Raw genomic sequence first — 16171 nt, forward strand, 5'->3', positions numbered from 1 at the left:
GACACTCGCCTATAAGTTGACCCCACAGATAAGTCGAGGGCAAGTTTTGAGCCAACAATCATGGAATTTTCCATGACCCTTGGATAAGTTGGGGGTTAAACTCAGGGGGGTGTCTATAGTCAGACTATAGTTTTGTCTGATTTTACCAGAAGCCAGATCCTGAAAAATAACCTACCACTAATTGTTACCTAAGAACTGTAGTCTCTAATTTATTAAAAATACAGTAAAAGATCATAAGATACATTTTTATTCTTTTTTAAATTCCGGTCTTCACCACCTTTTTGCAAACACTATCAGAGTAAGTGCACTGTAAACAACATACCAGTGGTTCCCAACCTGGTATTCATGTACTCCCAGGGACACTCAACAGGACCTTTAGGGGTACTTGAAAAGAATGGAATAATGGCAGAAAAAGGCAGGTCGTGCTCCAGAATGCCTTGCAAAGAGCAGCAAAGCAGGAAGGGAGGTAGCTAGCTGGCTGTGAAAGCCCCACCAGTAGCTAGTTTTTGGTCATCAATTCATATATGAACCAGTGATTGAAAACCAGCACAGTAAAAAAGCTGAAACATAATATGGAAAGTGATCAATCACCAGAATTTCTCAGCACACTTCTGGTGCAAAACAGTGCAAAAGCAGAGTCTTCTGTTCTTCAAACAGATAAAAAGAGAAATATGTGATGAATACATGAAGTCTGGGCTTTCATATGGAGGAGATGAGGGCTTGTCTTACTAACTACAAACATTTTGCTAATAGGAAGGGTACAATTTATGGAAATGGGCTGCCAAGGGATATGCAAGTGAAAAAGGTTGAACCATGAATCAGATCCACCTTTAAGGTGTCTGGTGTGTTAAGCCAGAAGCTCTACGTACAACATACAACCCATAACACATAACTGAAAGTGTGCAATTCAATTCACAGCAGAGAGATGCGGCTGCATATATTTGCAACCCTTTTTACTCAGAAGTAGACCCACTGCTTTCCATGGGTGTTATTCTTAAGTCATGGTGCACTGAATTGTAGCCTGGGAAGGAGGGTCCTATCCTGGTGTTTCAAAAAACAGACCTGCTTTGCAAGCATTTGCAAAGCAGAAGGAGATTAAAAGGTTAACCTTGGCTGGAATTTCCCAGCTGCCATAGAAACAGTCTCTGCCCTGCCTGCCTGCTCCTTGAGAGAAACCAAACTGTTCCCAATGGAAAGGCTCTGCCCTCTGATTGACCCTGAGATAAGACAAAGTGATAATTTGAGCTTGATTACTTGCCAAAAATTTCAGGTACTATATGTGAGTATCTACAGTATTTTTTTATCCAGGAATATTCAATTCTTGCTATTGCTATGCTGAATTTTGTATAATAGTTTGGGTGTTGTATTTTGTGTTTTTTTTAAATTGTGGTTTGCTTTAATGTTTGTTTGCTTTTAAAGCCACCTTGGAAATATCTTGATCAAAATGCACAACAGAAATATTTTAAATTAGATATCCTAGCATTTGAATTAATAAGAACTTCAGGTTTCTTTAAAGGAAAAAGAAAGCAAACTTTTTGGGTATGTTAGTGGCAGCCAAGGTGTGCATAGAGCTGCACAAGCTGTGGTCCTGATGGTATTTCACACATGCACGACATCCATTGATCCACAGCCCTATCCATGTCTGCAGCAAAAGGCTAGACAAAGGGGAGTGTCTGCAAAAGACTTCATTGTTCAGAGATACACCTAGGTATTCCTCATGACTGACTGACATACATGAACAACCCTCAGTGCCTTATTGCTTGATGACTTGCAGCTGAACACATGAACTGTCTCCATTGAAAAGATTGTGTAAGAAGTTATGTGTAAGTTGTCTGGGCTGTTTGAATTGTGATAGCTCTTTCACATATGCAAGTCATCCATTAGCAATAGTCATTAACTGACTATGATTAATGCATGGGTGACCTCAACCTTACCCATATCTGTCTCCCTGAAATAATAATCATCCTGCACAAATTTAAACATATGGAAAACAAAGCATGCAGATTTGGCACAGACTTGTGCAACAGGAGAAAAGTGCTAAAGTTGTAGCAGTGTATAATTTACCCTGAGCTGAACACTCAATGTTTCTGGTTGGGTGTAGAATTGAGTCCTTTGGCACACTGTGTGTATGGCGCAAGAAAATTATGCCTGCGAGAAACAGTCCACAATTGCCATCACAGGAAAAGGGATGAAATTTATTAGTGAACAAAAATCTCATAGGTAGTTGAAATTAATGGATCAGGTCTGGTAATGGGAGGCAGGCAGGCAGTTTGCCTTTGATTCATTATTTTTTTCCCCCATTTGTATCTGTCCTTCCACTGAGCTGAGGGTGATACACTTTGGGCTGCATATCTGCTCTAACTGTTCCTATTTAACACAGACCATCCCTTCCTGGTACCTGTCTCTGGTTAATCTGTACCCTGATTTTTCTTTGGGGGAGATGTTGGGGATGCCCTTAAATAGAGGGCACCAGCTTCTTTTCCACCATTCATAACTGCTAAGCCGAACCATAAACATTGCTGCAAGTATTTGAGTTGCAGCTGTTCCATAGCTGTTCCTTACAAATCGTCTTAGGGCCTATACAACTTTCCAGCACTGATATTGTCACAATGCTGCTCTGAGGTAAGGGAACATTTCCGTTGAGGGGATCTCTGTAACTGCTCCCCCACAGCAGGGTGCAGAGCAGTAGCGTAACGGGGGGGGGGAGACATTTCCCTTCAAACGAGGCTTAGAAATGCCAGCAAATCTTACCAGGTTCACCCTCAGATTCAGGAAACTGTGGTACTTATATTAAATAAGAGGTGAGCATTATAAGATGCCCTGAATTCTTCCTTGGTTTTGTTTACAGTATCAGCCACAGAAGAACGACTGCTTTATCCATGCAGCCCTTCAATTCAGAGGCATCTCTAGGTTAGCTTCACACGATGGGAGAGCTCATTGTGACACCCCATGATGGCCATCCTCTTGTACCAGACAATACAGAATGTGGGGCTCAGAATGACAAAAGGAAAAAAACGAAACAAAACCTGATGCCTCAGTGGCTTCCATGGCCCTCATAATGCCTTTTAAAGGCTTGAAAACGTCAATTTTGATTTTGCTGAAAAAACAGGAAGTGACTCTTTTTTGTTTGTAATAATCATTCTGAGCCCCACAGAGGCCACAGGCGGACATGTGCAGCTCCCCTTGTCTCTGGGGTGTGTGTGGGAGGGTGCGTGGAGGACTCCATGAATAAGTGTAACCGGGTTCTGTGGTTGCGGCCCCCACAGTACAGATATTTCCACGCAGTAGTTTCTTTTTTTTTATATATATAATGCTTTATTTATTTATTACAGATACAGGTAAGGAAAATTGGATAGACTTAGGGCTAGGACTACATAGGTTACACACGAGGGTGGTGGCCATCGATTACAACAAACATTAATCCAAACGAAATTAATAATCAATACAAAAATTATCATATTCTTTAACCCAACTGGTTAATACTTTAACATTCCATATTTTTCCTCTAACCTTATCTATCCCATCATTTAAAAAAACACTTCAAACTTTTACTTATACACTCTTCTTACCACTAAACTAGTCTCTAAAATAAAATCTTTCTTATCTGATTCTTAATTTCTAATATGACATCTAAAAAAGAAGTCTCCGATTACCATGGTATTACCTCCTTCAATATCTCTTATAACATGTTATACATCATTTTCCATAACTATCCAATCAAAAAAGGCTTCAAATTTTTACTTATAGACTCTTCTTACCACTAAACTAACCTCTAAAATACAATCTCTTATCTGATTCTTAATTTCTAATATCACATCTAAAAACAAATATCTCCAATTACAATAATATTATACTTCGCTTATCCACCACATATTTATTAACCCAAAATACAGGTTTAATATTTTCTCCAAAATAAATTGACATCTATAATTTATTTTATTTACCTTTTTTATAAAATAACCCTTTTATTTGTCTTAATACCACTATATTTTACACAATACTTATATTCCAAAATTGCATTTCCATCTAATTTATTTCATATATTTACCACTTTAATTTTCACAATACTTATATTCCAAATTCCCTTTTCATCCACTTTAGTTTAATCTAATTAATAAAATATTTATCTTAATACCACTTAATTTCCACAATATTTATATTTCAAATTTTCATTTACATCTATTTTAATTTAATATGTTTAAAAAAAAAAAATTCTATTTATTATTCAACCATTTCGCCCTTCTTCTTATTGTTTACTTTATACTCTATCTTATTGGTGTTCCCTCTTAGTCCTCCTACTGGTTCTTCCACTTCTTCTTTTTCTTCTTTTTCTTCTTAAGTCCCCCCTCTGTTTTTCTTTCTTCTTTTTCATTCTGTTATTCTTGAATTCAATCCATAAATTCTTCCTCTTCTTGAGACAGCTTGCTCTCTGAACATTTCGTCTTTTTTCTTCCTTAAGATTCCCAGTTATTATAACAATTGCTTCTTCCATCTCGTGTCCCGTTTCAAAATACTCCACTTCTTTAACTTCACCTGACATCTGATCCATTCTTTTTTCTTCTCTATTGTTTATAATCTGTTCCCGCGAGTTTACAAGGGAGGAGCTTATTTGCCCAATTTGTTCAGAGAGTTCTCTGACTTGTTGCTCCATTTCTCTTCTAAAATCCATCAGAAAGTCCACCAACAAGGCCTGGCTTTCATGATCATCTTTTAGATTTTCAAAAGCCATTTTTATCAACACCAACTCGAGCCACTTCCTGCAGGGCTACTTTCTAATTTTGTGTCCAGGGCTACTTTCCAAATTTTTATATCCAAAAAAAAGTCAATCAAATCCACAGTCAAATTAGGTTAGTATGCCTTTAAATGACAAAAAAAAAAAAAATTCAAGCCTCTTGCTGAGAAACCGAAACCGAAACCAGCAGTGTCCAGGCTTAAATAAAGGCTTTTTGCTGGGAAAATGAAGGTAGACTTTATTTCCTTCGTTGAAGATTACTTATTTCTCTTCGGTACATACCATTAAAAAATATATAATCTTGTGCTTACTCCAGCAGGGGAAATACCAATTCACCTATTCCCCCCCCCCTCCGGGTGGCTAATGGCCAGCATGAATAATCTTGAATTATCCCCTCCTCCTCCAGACTTCTTAGTTCTCAGTAAAACTTTTTAACGAGCCAAGTTCACTCACTCTTAATAGCTTTTTTCACTGCGATGTTGTTGTATCTAGGCCGTGGGAGGACGGGTTTTCAGCTCTCCGAGCTTCTCAAAGATGTCGCCCTGGATAGATATGCTTCAGCACAGAGCAAAACAGAGAGAAATCCTTGAAATTGCCTGTTTCTAAGGTCCCCCCGTTCAAGCTCTCAGCTCTTCGTACCGTCTTCCTGGCACCGAAGCGTGCCTTAGTTGTTTAGGCACATGAAAACATATCTATTTCGAAGTCTCTTCGGGAACCCCCAAAGTTCACTGCAACTTCGCTGAAAGTTAGCTCCGCCCCCCTCCACGCAGTAGTTTCATTGCATTCTGCAGTATATATATTGGCAACCTTCAGTCTCGAAAGACTATGGTATCGCGCTCTGAAAGGTGGTTCTGACACAGCGTCTAGTGTGGCTGAAAAGGCCAATCCGGGAATGACAATCCCTTCCACACCGGGAGCAAGTGCAGTCTGTCCCTGGTCTGTCTCCCTGGCTATGGGCCTTCCTTCTTTGCCTCTTTGCCTCAGACTGTTGGCAAAGTGTCTCTTCAAACTGGGAAAGGCCATGCTGCACAGCCTGCCTCCAAGCGGGCCGCTCAGAGGCCAGGGTTTCCCACTTGTTGAGGTCCATCCCTAAGGCCTTCAGATCCCTCTTGCAGATGTCCTTGTATCGCAGGTGTGGTCTACCTGTAGGGCGCTTTCCTTGCACGAGTTCTCCATAGAGGAGATTCTTTGGGATCCGGCTATCATCCATTCTCACGACATGACCAAGCCAACGCAGGCGTCTCTGTTTCAGCAGTGAATACATGCTAGGGATTCCAGTAAATCTGCAGTAAATCACACAATAAATGATATATAACACGATGGTATTATTTGAAAATACCAAGATGTCACTATTTTGACCAGTAGTAGTGTCACACACACACACCCCTGAAGGTGTCACCTGGTGTGATCCTCACCCTCGCACCTCCCTAGTGATGCCATTGCCCCAATTCCCTTCCCTTCTTTTAAAGAACAATTAGGCTAAATCCTAAAACACTTTCCTGGGAGTAAATCCCATTAAAATAAATGGGGCTTGTTTTTAAATAGACAGAAATAATTTGGTTACTTGACTGGGGCAGCTACTAGTGGAATCATTACTCCAACCACAGGAAGGTGCCTTATCTCTATCTCCTTCCCAGTGCACTGGTAGTGTGCCAAGTGGCCCTGGTAGCGCTTGGGAAATGTATTTTTTTTTTCTATACTACTGCAATAGAAGGAAGGGAAGGTGGTTGGGATGCCAGTGTCAGAGTCCAAAATCAAATCAGCTTGGAATATAAATTTGGTACAGGAGTTCACCTTATTTTCTGAACCGGTCTAACTTGAGCTGGAGAGTGGTGAATTTGCACTATTTGTAAAAGAAATTAAGAAACTCCTTACACATTTATTTCAAAACACTAAAAGAATCATTTGCATTAAAGTGCTGAAACCAAACTTGGTATCTGTGGCTTTTTGCAGGCTCAATGGCCACAGACAAATCATAGTTTAAATAAGGTGTCCTCTGTGATAGAGGCGTCTCCAGTTCCTTGATATGTCATCAGTCTTTTTTTGCCAAGGTAAATGTGTTTCTTACAAAGGACTGAAGTTATCTTTTGGAAAGAAGGCTTTAGCAGGCAACCAGCCTTATGTGTATGTTGTGGTATTTCAAAATCTGCTAGCAGACTCCAGGAGTGGATCTGTACATCTGGATAGTTGCATTTGCTCTGGCCAACTTTCTAACTTCTGCTTGCCTTGACGTTTCAACTGCACTTGTAGAAATAGTTCTTCTTTTGCACATTCAGTTTCATACTTCAGTACTTTAACAGGCACTCTTGTAAATGTGCAATCCTGCGTTTACCTTCCTCAACCATTTCTTGTAGGCCTTTCAGTGATAATCATCTTTTTCTACCTGATTATTGCCATTCGTGGTAGCAGTTCTCAAACTTTGCTTTCTACAGTCAAAATCAAAAGTATTCAACATCCTCTCTGCAGATTAAAATCCAGTAATCACAATGATCTTGTGAAAGTGCTCTCTCATAGTAAAACTGCAAATTAATGTGTCTAAACACAGGTTGTATAAAAGAACCTTCAAGAGGCAGAAACTGCTAATTGTATAGTGTGGAGATGTATTAAAAACAGCCATTTGGGTGCTTTGGCTTGGGACCATAGAACTAGCCCTCCCTGGCCTGGCACAATGTACCTGTCTTAAATTGTACCTGTCTTAAATTGAAACTATTAGTTCTGGAGGGAAAAGACAACCCATACTGTATCTGTCTTTCTTTGCTCTCTGTGGCTAATATCAGCCTGCCTGGGAATTTAAGGAGGGAAATTGCACAGGGGAAAAGTAAAAACTTGCCCCCCAGGGTCATGGACCCAGTTCAAATTGCTCCATAGTGCTAGGAGAAAGGATGTTTCATTCTCTCCATGCCACGTTCCTAGTCTAAGGATATCATTCAAAGACAAAATGTTCCAGTGATTAAATGAATGGTGAAAGTCTCTTTTTTTTTTAATCATTCCCTAATGTAGCTATTTCTCAATTCGCAGAATTGACGACTGCTTCTGTGCATGTCGGAAATTGGATGCAGTAGCCACAGAAGCAAAATTCAAGCAGGACCTGGGATTCCGAATGTTGACCTGTGGCCGAACTGATCTGGTCAAACAGGCCATATCTTTGCTGGGGCCTGATGGAATTAACAGCATGAGTGAACAGGTACAAAAACTGAAGCCTCTAATGAAAGAATTAAAATAGCCTCCCATGGTTTGTTGTTCATATGCATGGGGTTCTTAACCTGATGCGTTTTCTCAGCTGTTCTTTCTTACAAAACTAAAACTAGGTCTTATACATGCAGAATGGGGTGGTAAGAGTACACTGTAACATTTCAGATCACAAGGGAAGGATACCACTTTTAAATGCTTTCTCATGGCATAAAAATACCTCCTTAGGAAGATAAAACTAGCATATCAGGGAAGAGTTCTAAGCCAACTCTTTGCATGTAAATAAAAAAAATGAGCACAATTCTGAGTTCTCTTTCATCTGGATTGTAAATTAATATAGTCACTTTATTCTGCCACTTATATAGACTAGCCCTAACAGTCAGGATGGACATAACAGTTTGGTTAGACATAATGCAAAACCATAGTTTGTTTGGCTAATCCAGGGGTGTCCAGACTTTTTGGCATGAGGGCCACATCATCTCTGTGACGTCATGTTGGGGGCCAGGAAAAAAAAGAATTAATTTACATTTCAAATTTGAATAAATTTACATAAATGAATATATTAGAGATGGAACTTATATGAATGAATGAAGGCCTTGCAATAGCTCAAGGCCTATGAAAGGCCTTGCACAAAGCATGGCCAGCCTTTGCTGTTGCTGCAGCATCACAGATATGAAACAGAAAGCAGTGGAGGGAGCCCTCGTCCCACAGCTCACCCGAAAGGTCGAACAGTTGGCCGTCATGCTGAGAGTAGTTGCATCAGGCCAACGTGGGCTCCAGCAAGTCTCTGGAGGGCCAGAGGCTCAATGGAGACTGGGGACTCCCTGAGGGCCGGATTGGGAGTCCTCAAAGGCTGCAAGTGGCCCCAGGGCCAGGGTTTGGGCACCCCTGGGCTAATCCAATGCTCACATTACATTGAAACTCAAGCCTTGCCACAAACTGTGGTTTCTTGGGGGTCAGCCAACCAGGATTTGGAACCATGGTTTAAAGTTGATACGCAAAAACTGTTGCATGGTTGAAAGAAAGCAAGACTCAGTATTAGGAATGAAGGTTTGCAGGCTCTTTATTCAAATTGCATGCAATTGGCCCATGGGACCCATGTTCATTGGAGACTGGGGGCTCCCTGAGGGCCGCACTGAGAGGCCTTGAGGGCCGCAAATGGCCCCACGGCCAGGGTTTGGGCACCCCTGATAGAGACACTGATAGAGACACCCCTGATAGAGACACTAGCAGCAGCTGTGGGGCCTCTCTGCTATACCAAGGCTTTTGTCTTTTATTGTCTCTTAAGACTTTTCTAAAATCAAGCAACTTTGGTCTCCAATGGCCTACTTCTATGATTATTATATGATTATTATGTGTCCTTATATGTGGGTTACAGGTTACCTTGTCCCTATATTGCATATATGTGCTTTTACTCTAAAAGTATAAAAGTGTAAAGTTACAGAGGTTTCCTAGTGGATGCATGCATAAATCAGTGAGTGAGTGTCTTTGCCAAGACACGAGGCTCATCTCTCCTGGTGCTTGTTATCTCAGCTATTCCTGAGTGTAAACATAGCCTTTGAGGCCTCAAGTCCAGCTTTAGCTGGCTTTTAATCAGACTCACAAAATGATTCTTTATTAACACCAAGCAGCTTTTACCATTGTGTGTTGCTATACTTTAGCAATGCAGGCTTTTACATATGGGCTACAGTTTGGGGGCAAGGGCTACCGTGTGTTAAAACCACAGGTCATTCTAACTGTGGTTTGCTGTTGTGTCTGAATTCACAAACCACTGACAAACCACAAGTAAGGCCACTGTCCTGCCTCATGAGGAATGCTGTACTTTAGAAACAGGAGTTGATCCACCTCCAGAGGCTGTAAGTTGAGGCACAGTGGAGATGAGATGGAATTTTCAAATTTATGAAGCTAAGTCCTGAGCAAATGGGAAGCAGAAGCAGACAAGCAGCATAGCTTGCCTGTGATATGACTGGAAACTTTAAACCATGATACAGATGTGCAAAAATTTTGGTTTCATGTTCCATCCCAACATGATTAAGCATTTTCTAAGGTGTGAATTGGAATCTGGATTGATTGTTTACTTCCATGAGGGCAATCCTGAGAGGATTAATACTTCCCATTTGCATCTACCTCTCTCTTCCAAACATTCATCTCTGTTGAATTTTAGAAAGAGTTTTTTCTGTTCCTCCCATGCCATACTTAACTATCTTTTCCTTGCTGCATCTGTGCCTAGTGCCATTGTCAAAGTAACACTAATCACAAGGGATATGTTGATCAGCTGCAGTGGGCATTTCAAATTAATACAAATTGCAGCCAAGGGTCTCTGTAGTGAAGGGTCAGCTAATCTAGTTTTCCTCCAAACAGGGCAGCATTTCCCTAGAGCTAGCAACTTTCAACAGTGCTGTCTGGCATTTCATTTAAAATTAAGTCACTATGTACCATGAACGAGCGTAGAAAAGCATCTTGTTCTCCAACCGTTAACAATATTGGCAGTGAGTATAAAGTGCCGGAATCTAACCTGTCAGAAAGAAGCTCATTAAATTGCCAAAGGAATGTGTTCATGAAATAAAGGCCTAGTGTTCATAGTTTTTTACAAGAAGGGAAGGAAGTATAGCCCTGACTGTGTAAAAGGCAGAGGGATTTAAATGTTTGTCGTGGTGAAGACAGGGTTATATTCATTTAAAAAAAACAACAACCTTACAAAGGACTTTTGTAAAAAGTGTTTGTCAGCCTATATATGCATTGGAACACTGGAAGCTGCCTTAGACTTCGTCAGAGCAATGGTCTATCTAGCTCAACAGTTTCTTGACATTGACTGGCAGCAGGTCTCCAAAATTTCAGAAGAGAGTCTTTCCCAGCCTTATCTGGAAATGCTGGGGGTTGAACCTGGGACCCTCTGCATGCAAAGCAGGTGTTCCACTGCTGAGCTGTGGCCCCCTTCCTCTAAAAACAGTCCTCTGGTTCAGATGCTTATCTAAGCCAGGGGTCTCCAACCATTTTGGCCAGAGGGCCACATCAAATATTTGGCACGGTGTAGAAGGCCGGAAAAAATTTAAATATAAAATTTATATAAATAAATTAGAGATGGAACTTAGATGAGTGAATATGAATGGGTTCATTCATTCAACCTCTCTGGCCCTTAGAACACCCTCCAGTGCAACCAAAGCACAGCTCCAATCATGTTCGGCCAAGTGGGCCAGAGGCTTTCAGGGAACAAGAGGCTGGCTGCGGGCCGAATAGAGGTTCACTGCGGGTTGCATCTGGCTCCCGGGCTAGGGTTTGGAGACCCCTGATCTAAGCCAAAGATCCTGTTTCTGTGGCAGAGGAACAGGTGTGTGCATTCTCCTTCCATTACACTCATAGTGTGATTAATGGTCCACATGAAAGTTCATATTTGCATAGTCCCAAATCAGCCTTCTAACCCTCCTCCTACACCCTTTCTGAGTTGAATTTGGGGGTCTTAGAGTGCCCATGTCACATAGGATGTGATGAGCATAGTGGAGGGAGGCTTCTCTGCCAACCTGGGGACAGGGTCTTCAGCCCAGTCAAAGCATTTGAATCAGGCCCATTTTTTATGATTATGAAAATACATACCAAAATTATAGCAACAGGTATTCCCCCTCCCCGTGTCTATGACAGATATGTTTCCCACCCCCACCTCTGCAGATATGGCAGCCGCAGATAAAAGGAAACCCTTAAAAGTGGTTCAAAAATCCCCCCCATTGCACGCCTCCTCCATCATGCAAATTACTTATCTGCTTGTGATTGCAGCCTTCCTGTCATTCTTCTTGGGTCTCTCTGGCTCTTTGCTGACTGCAAAATGGAAGCAAAAAGCACTCCCAGGAAGCGAGGCAGAGGGCTGAAAAGAATGCAGTGCTAAACTCTTGGAACTCCATAAGCATCTTGTTCTTTTCAACCCTCTCCATCGCTTCCTGTGAGTGCTTCCTGCTTCCATTTTGCAGCTTTCCTCCTTAAAATAGTACAGCTGCAATCCTAAACATACGAGTATTTATTTGGAAGTTTCATTGAGATGAATGGGGCTTCCTTCCATATGAACAGGGTTAGAATTGGGTTGCCAGGAGCTTTTATAATCAATGTGAGAGGTTTGATGCAATATATGTCTGCTATATTTCTGTTAAGAGAACATATTTGAAGCATGGTCCTTTAAATAAAATCATTCTGTTGGAAATTTATCATCCTTTTGAACATTGATGTTTATACAGGGCATGACTCCCTTGATGTATGCTTGTGTGAGGGGTGATGAGGCCATGGTCCAGATGCTGTTGGATGCTGGAGCAGATTTAAATGCTGAGGTGAGGCTATCCTTATGATTACATATGTTTTATTTCTATCTTTATGAGCTCGATAAAGTTCCAGACAACTTCAGGAATCCAGGGTCAAGGAAGCTAACGTTTGAAATTGAATGTGGATGGTGGATTTTACCAGAACAACTTGGTATTAAAGTAAAATGTACTTAAGAGGTCTGTTCTTTTCACAAATCTTTTCGCCACTATCATAATATATTCCATTAAACTGTCAACTTGGGACTGTCATATCTTTCACACAGCATGTCTATTGAAAATCCAAAATTTCTCCAGTATTAATAAATCAGTTTAAAATCAATAAACTGCCAAAATCAAATTTCATTAAGGGAAAATTAAATTTGGATAATTCTTCTAGATTCATGAACTGAAGTTGAAAAGGATATATGTGAGTTTCACTGGGAATATTAAGTAGGCTCATGTGGATAAACCATTAAAGTTTTATAAATTTTCAAGGGAAAAGCTTTCTGGGAGTGACTGGAAATGTTGCCTTTCTTAGGAAAAACCACTGTTTCTCAGCCATCACCTGAAAATTTGGAAAATGTTTGTGGGTCCTCTTACAAAAACAAGGAAACTTTTAACTTCTGTCAGTGCTCCCCCTGGTGCTCCACCACTCCTGATGTTAAAGAGAAAAACAAAAAAAACCCTGATTTATAATATAATTTGATACAAATTCTCATTTTTCTGTCTATACTGAAAACGTACGAAGGTTGTGCCTACCCATCCAATATGAGTTTGTAACATGTCAGTATATTAAAAAATAATGTATTGTCATCAAGAATCATATTTCTAGTTGGTTAAAAACATAAATATGTTAAGTTGTCTGATTCTCCTATATTTCATCCATTTATTTTGAGAGATGTGGGAGCTGTCTTACTGATTTGCATAGGTTTTTACAAAAGTTACACATAATCCTTTATCTGTTTACCCAAGAGTAGGTCCCACTGCATTCAGTGGGGCTTACTTTTGGGTAAATGTATACCGTGGGCTCTTGATATCAACGAGGGATCCATTCCAGGATACCCCTCCCATGGATAATTAAATCTGTGGCTGACTGGTGCTGCATCACAGTAACTTATCTGAGAGCTGCACCCTGCCCACTGGGTGTTGCACCTGCCCCCTGCCTCCTCAGAAGCCTCCCAGACACTACCAGAAGTCACTTCTGGTTTGGGCCAGCAACTTCTGGTTATGTACAGGAGATGCTCTGAGGCATGGCGAGGCCGTGCACAGCCTCCCCACACCTTAGAACACCTGCAGATGCGACCAGAAGTTGCCATTGCGAACCAGAAGTTACTTCTGGTCATGTCTGGGAGGCCTTCTGAAGCCCTCCAGCCACTGGCTTGGCATCTATGGATGCTCAAATCTGTGGGTGCCATAGAAAAGGAAGGCCCATTATATAGGCTTGCAGGCTGAGTAATTTAAGTAAAAGTATGTTACACCTAGAGCTGATCCATGATACCTTCAGAGTTTAATGTACGTGTAGTACGGTTTCTGGAAACAATTAAATTGAATGAGCTCCTCCACTATTGCTGGAATTGTAAAAGCACTACATAACCCTAACCCAGTATCTATTTTTCAGTCTGTATGGCCTACAGATGGGACTGGAAATGCATGCTGAATATGAACGTAGAGTAAAAGTAAAATAATAATGATAAAAACCTTGGTTTAACCATATTTAGGTGCTCATTATGAAACTTGCCTCTTTTGGAAACACATGTATTATTATTATTATTATTATTATTATTATTATTATTATTATTATTATTATTATTATTATCAACAACAACAACAACAACAACAACAACAACAACAACAACAGTATTTATATACCGCTTTTCAACTAAAATTTCACAAAGCGGTTTACAGAGAAAAATCAAATAATTAATGGCTCCCTGTCCCAAAAGGGCTCACAATCTACTATATGATTAAAATAAAATAAAGATGCTTAGGAATCTTAATGTTACAGGAATTTCAATACTGGGCTTCAATCACTAGTCTGAATCTGTTTTTTCAGTCAGCAGTTGGAAGCTAGTATTGGCTGACTGTATTTGGAGTATGTGAAATCAATTGCTAACTTGAGTTCTCAAGACGTTTTCACAAATGATGCTAAGAAGTCTTCTAGAATGGGTCACTTGAAGTTGCTGTCAGTGTGATATAGAACGCAGAGAGCTATTTAAAAATAGAGTGTATATTCTTGCAACAGTAGACTTTACCATTCAAATTACACGTGCAGGAAAATGCTAAATGCAATTTTAAAGGCATTGCTTGTCAAACTTGCCTTAGGCTTGATTTGCATGACCAGTAAATCCAATTATCGCAAGCTAGCTTGACTGTGTGTGTAACAGCTGTCACATATTAGCTATCCCAGAGCCCTTATGTCATGCATGAGAACAATCACGTGGGGATTTAGGTAAGATTGGCCTGTTTGTCGTCCAGAATGCAGAAGTCACCTCAGACTTTCAACCCAGTGCTGTCCCCCCCCCCATTTCCACCCAAAAATGCTGCCAGGATTTCTGCACACCCAGGGAGTTTGCGGAGGGATGATTGGCAGAGTGGACTGAGGAACTGGTGCGGATTATGCATCAAAAGAAACCCTGGATTGCATTGAATATGTCACAAATCTTACTTGATTTGAGTCATGGATGTAGTTTCCCACAGAATAGCTGTGTGTTTGGCCTTGGTCTGATTAGTTTTATTGAGGGTCTGGAGTGGATTGAAATGCAGAGTAAGAAATTGTTTCTGCTACTGAAGTTATCTTTACCACAGACACAAAATACGTGTAACTCTCTGGCACTTCTTGCTTTTGTGCTGAACAAGCATGAGAGCCATAAAGACAAAAATATTTTCCTAATATTATGCTGTCCAGTCAATTTCCTTGCTTACCATCAAACATTACAAACTGGCCCCGTTTGGAGCACTCAGAATGGATGTTGAAATTCAGGGATATACTTTGTTATATGTGGAAGAAAAATGCATGATTGGGTTGGCAGCTGTGCTGGCACACTCATGAGCAATCAGTGATAGTTATTCATCTCCACAGTTGTTCTCATGAATTCTGAACTCCTACTGTGTTTGGGAAGTATAGGGCAGATTGTTGAGGTATGGATGATGATGGGATTGCTTTACTGTCAAGTGATCAGTGACATAGAAAATAATCGATGGGACAGGACAGTGTGAACTTCATCCAGATCCACTGGAGTTAATTAAGGGCACAATCCTAACCAACTTTCCAGCACTGGCATAGCTGTGCCAATGGGACATGTGGGTCATCCTGCAGTTGGGTGGCACTCACGGAGCCCTCCTCAAAGTAAGGGAATGCTTGTTCCCTTCCCTCTGAGCTGCATTGCCCTTATGTCAGTGCTGGAAAGTGGTTTAGGATTGCGCCCTAAAAGGTTCTTGTGCTGATTTAAAGGTTTTAGGGCAGATCTATGGCAAGAGTGGCATTTAAATGTTTGAGTCTAAAGTTATGATTTTCAAACAATACATCTTTTGTTTCTATGTTGACTTGTTTTTTGAGAAACTCATACACATCTGCCATGGGATCCCTGTATGTTGCAGAAAATTATGGTATGTGCAGTTCATAAAGGGCTGCTACTCAGGTCTCTTGAGCCTCTCCATTGGTTCATATGAACCAACATTCTCATGCTCCCTCGAACATACCTACCACTGCTTAAAAACTTAACTTTGCAAGTGAAGATAGATATAGTAGTGGGCAAGTTGGTTTTTGTTCATCATTCTTAATCTTCTCTTCAGGAGACAATAAACTTCAAAGGAAACTGGTTCTTCTGGAAGGACATAGTAATAATCTGGAAGGACTGAGTAATAACTTCTAGGGGTGTAGCATGTTAGTCAGTCACAGCAAAAATAACAGATAGTCTTGTGGCACCTTGAAACAATCATGTGTATTGTAGCACAAGCTATTGTGGACTAC

The 16171-nt window shown here is 40.6% G+C and overlaps 1 protein-coding gene across 3 annotated transcripts in view; it reads left to right on the forward strand.

The window, feature by feature from the left end:
• Positions 1–16171, forward strand: part of ABTB3 (ankyrin repeat and BTB domain containing 3) — a 234082-nt gene that overhangs the window by 197096 nt on the left and 20815 nt on the right. For all 3 annotated transcript variants that reach the window (XM_066633515.1, XM_066633516.1, XM_066633517.1), the window contains 2 exons: positions 7751–7916; positions 12142–12231. In XM_066633515.1, coding sequence (XP_066489612.1) covers positions 7751–7916; positions 12142–12231 — 256 coding nt within the window. The remainder of the gene's footprint in view (positions 1–7750; positions 7917–12141; positions 12232–16171) is intronic.

The sequence above is a fragment of the Tiliqua scincoides genome, chromosome 7 (assembly GCF_035046505.1).
Source record: "Tiliqua scincoides isolate rTilSci1 chromosome 7, rTilSci1.hap2, whole genome shotgun sequence".
NCBI classification, from domain to species: domain Eukaryota; kingdom Metazoa; phylum Chordata; class Lepidosauria; order Squamata; family Scincidae; genus Tiliqua; species Tiliqua scincoides.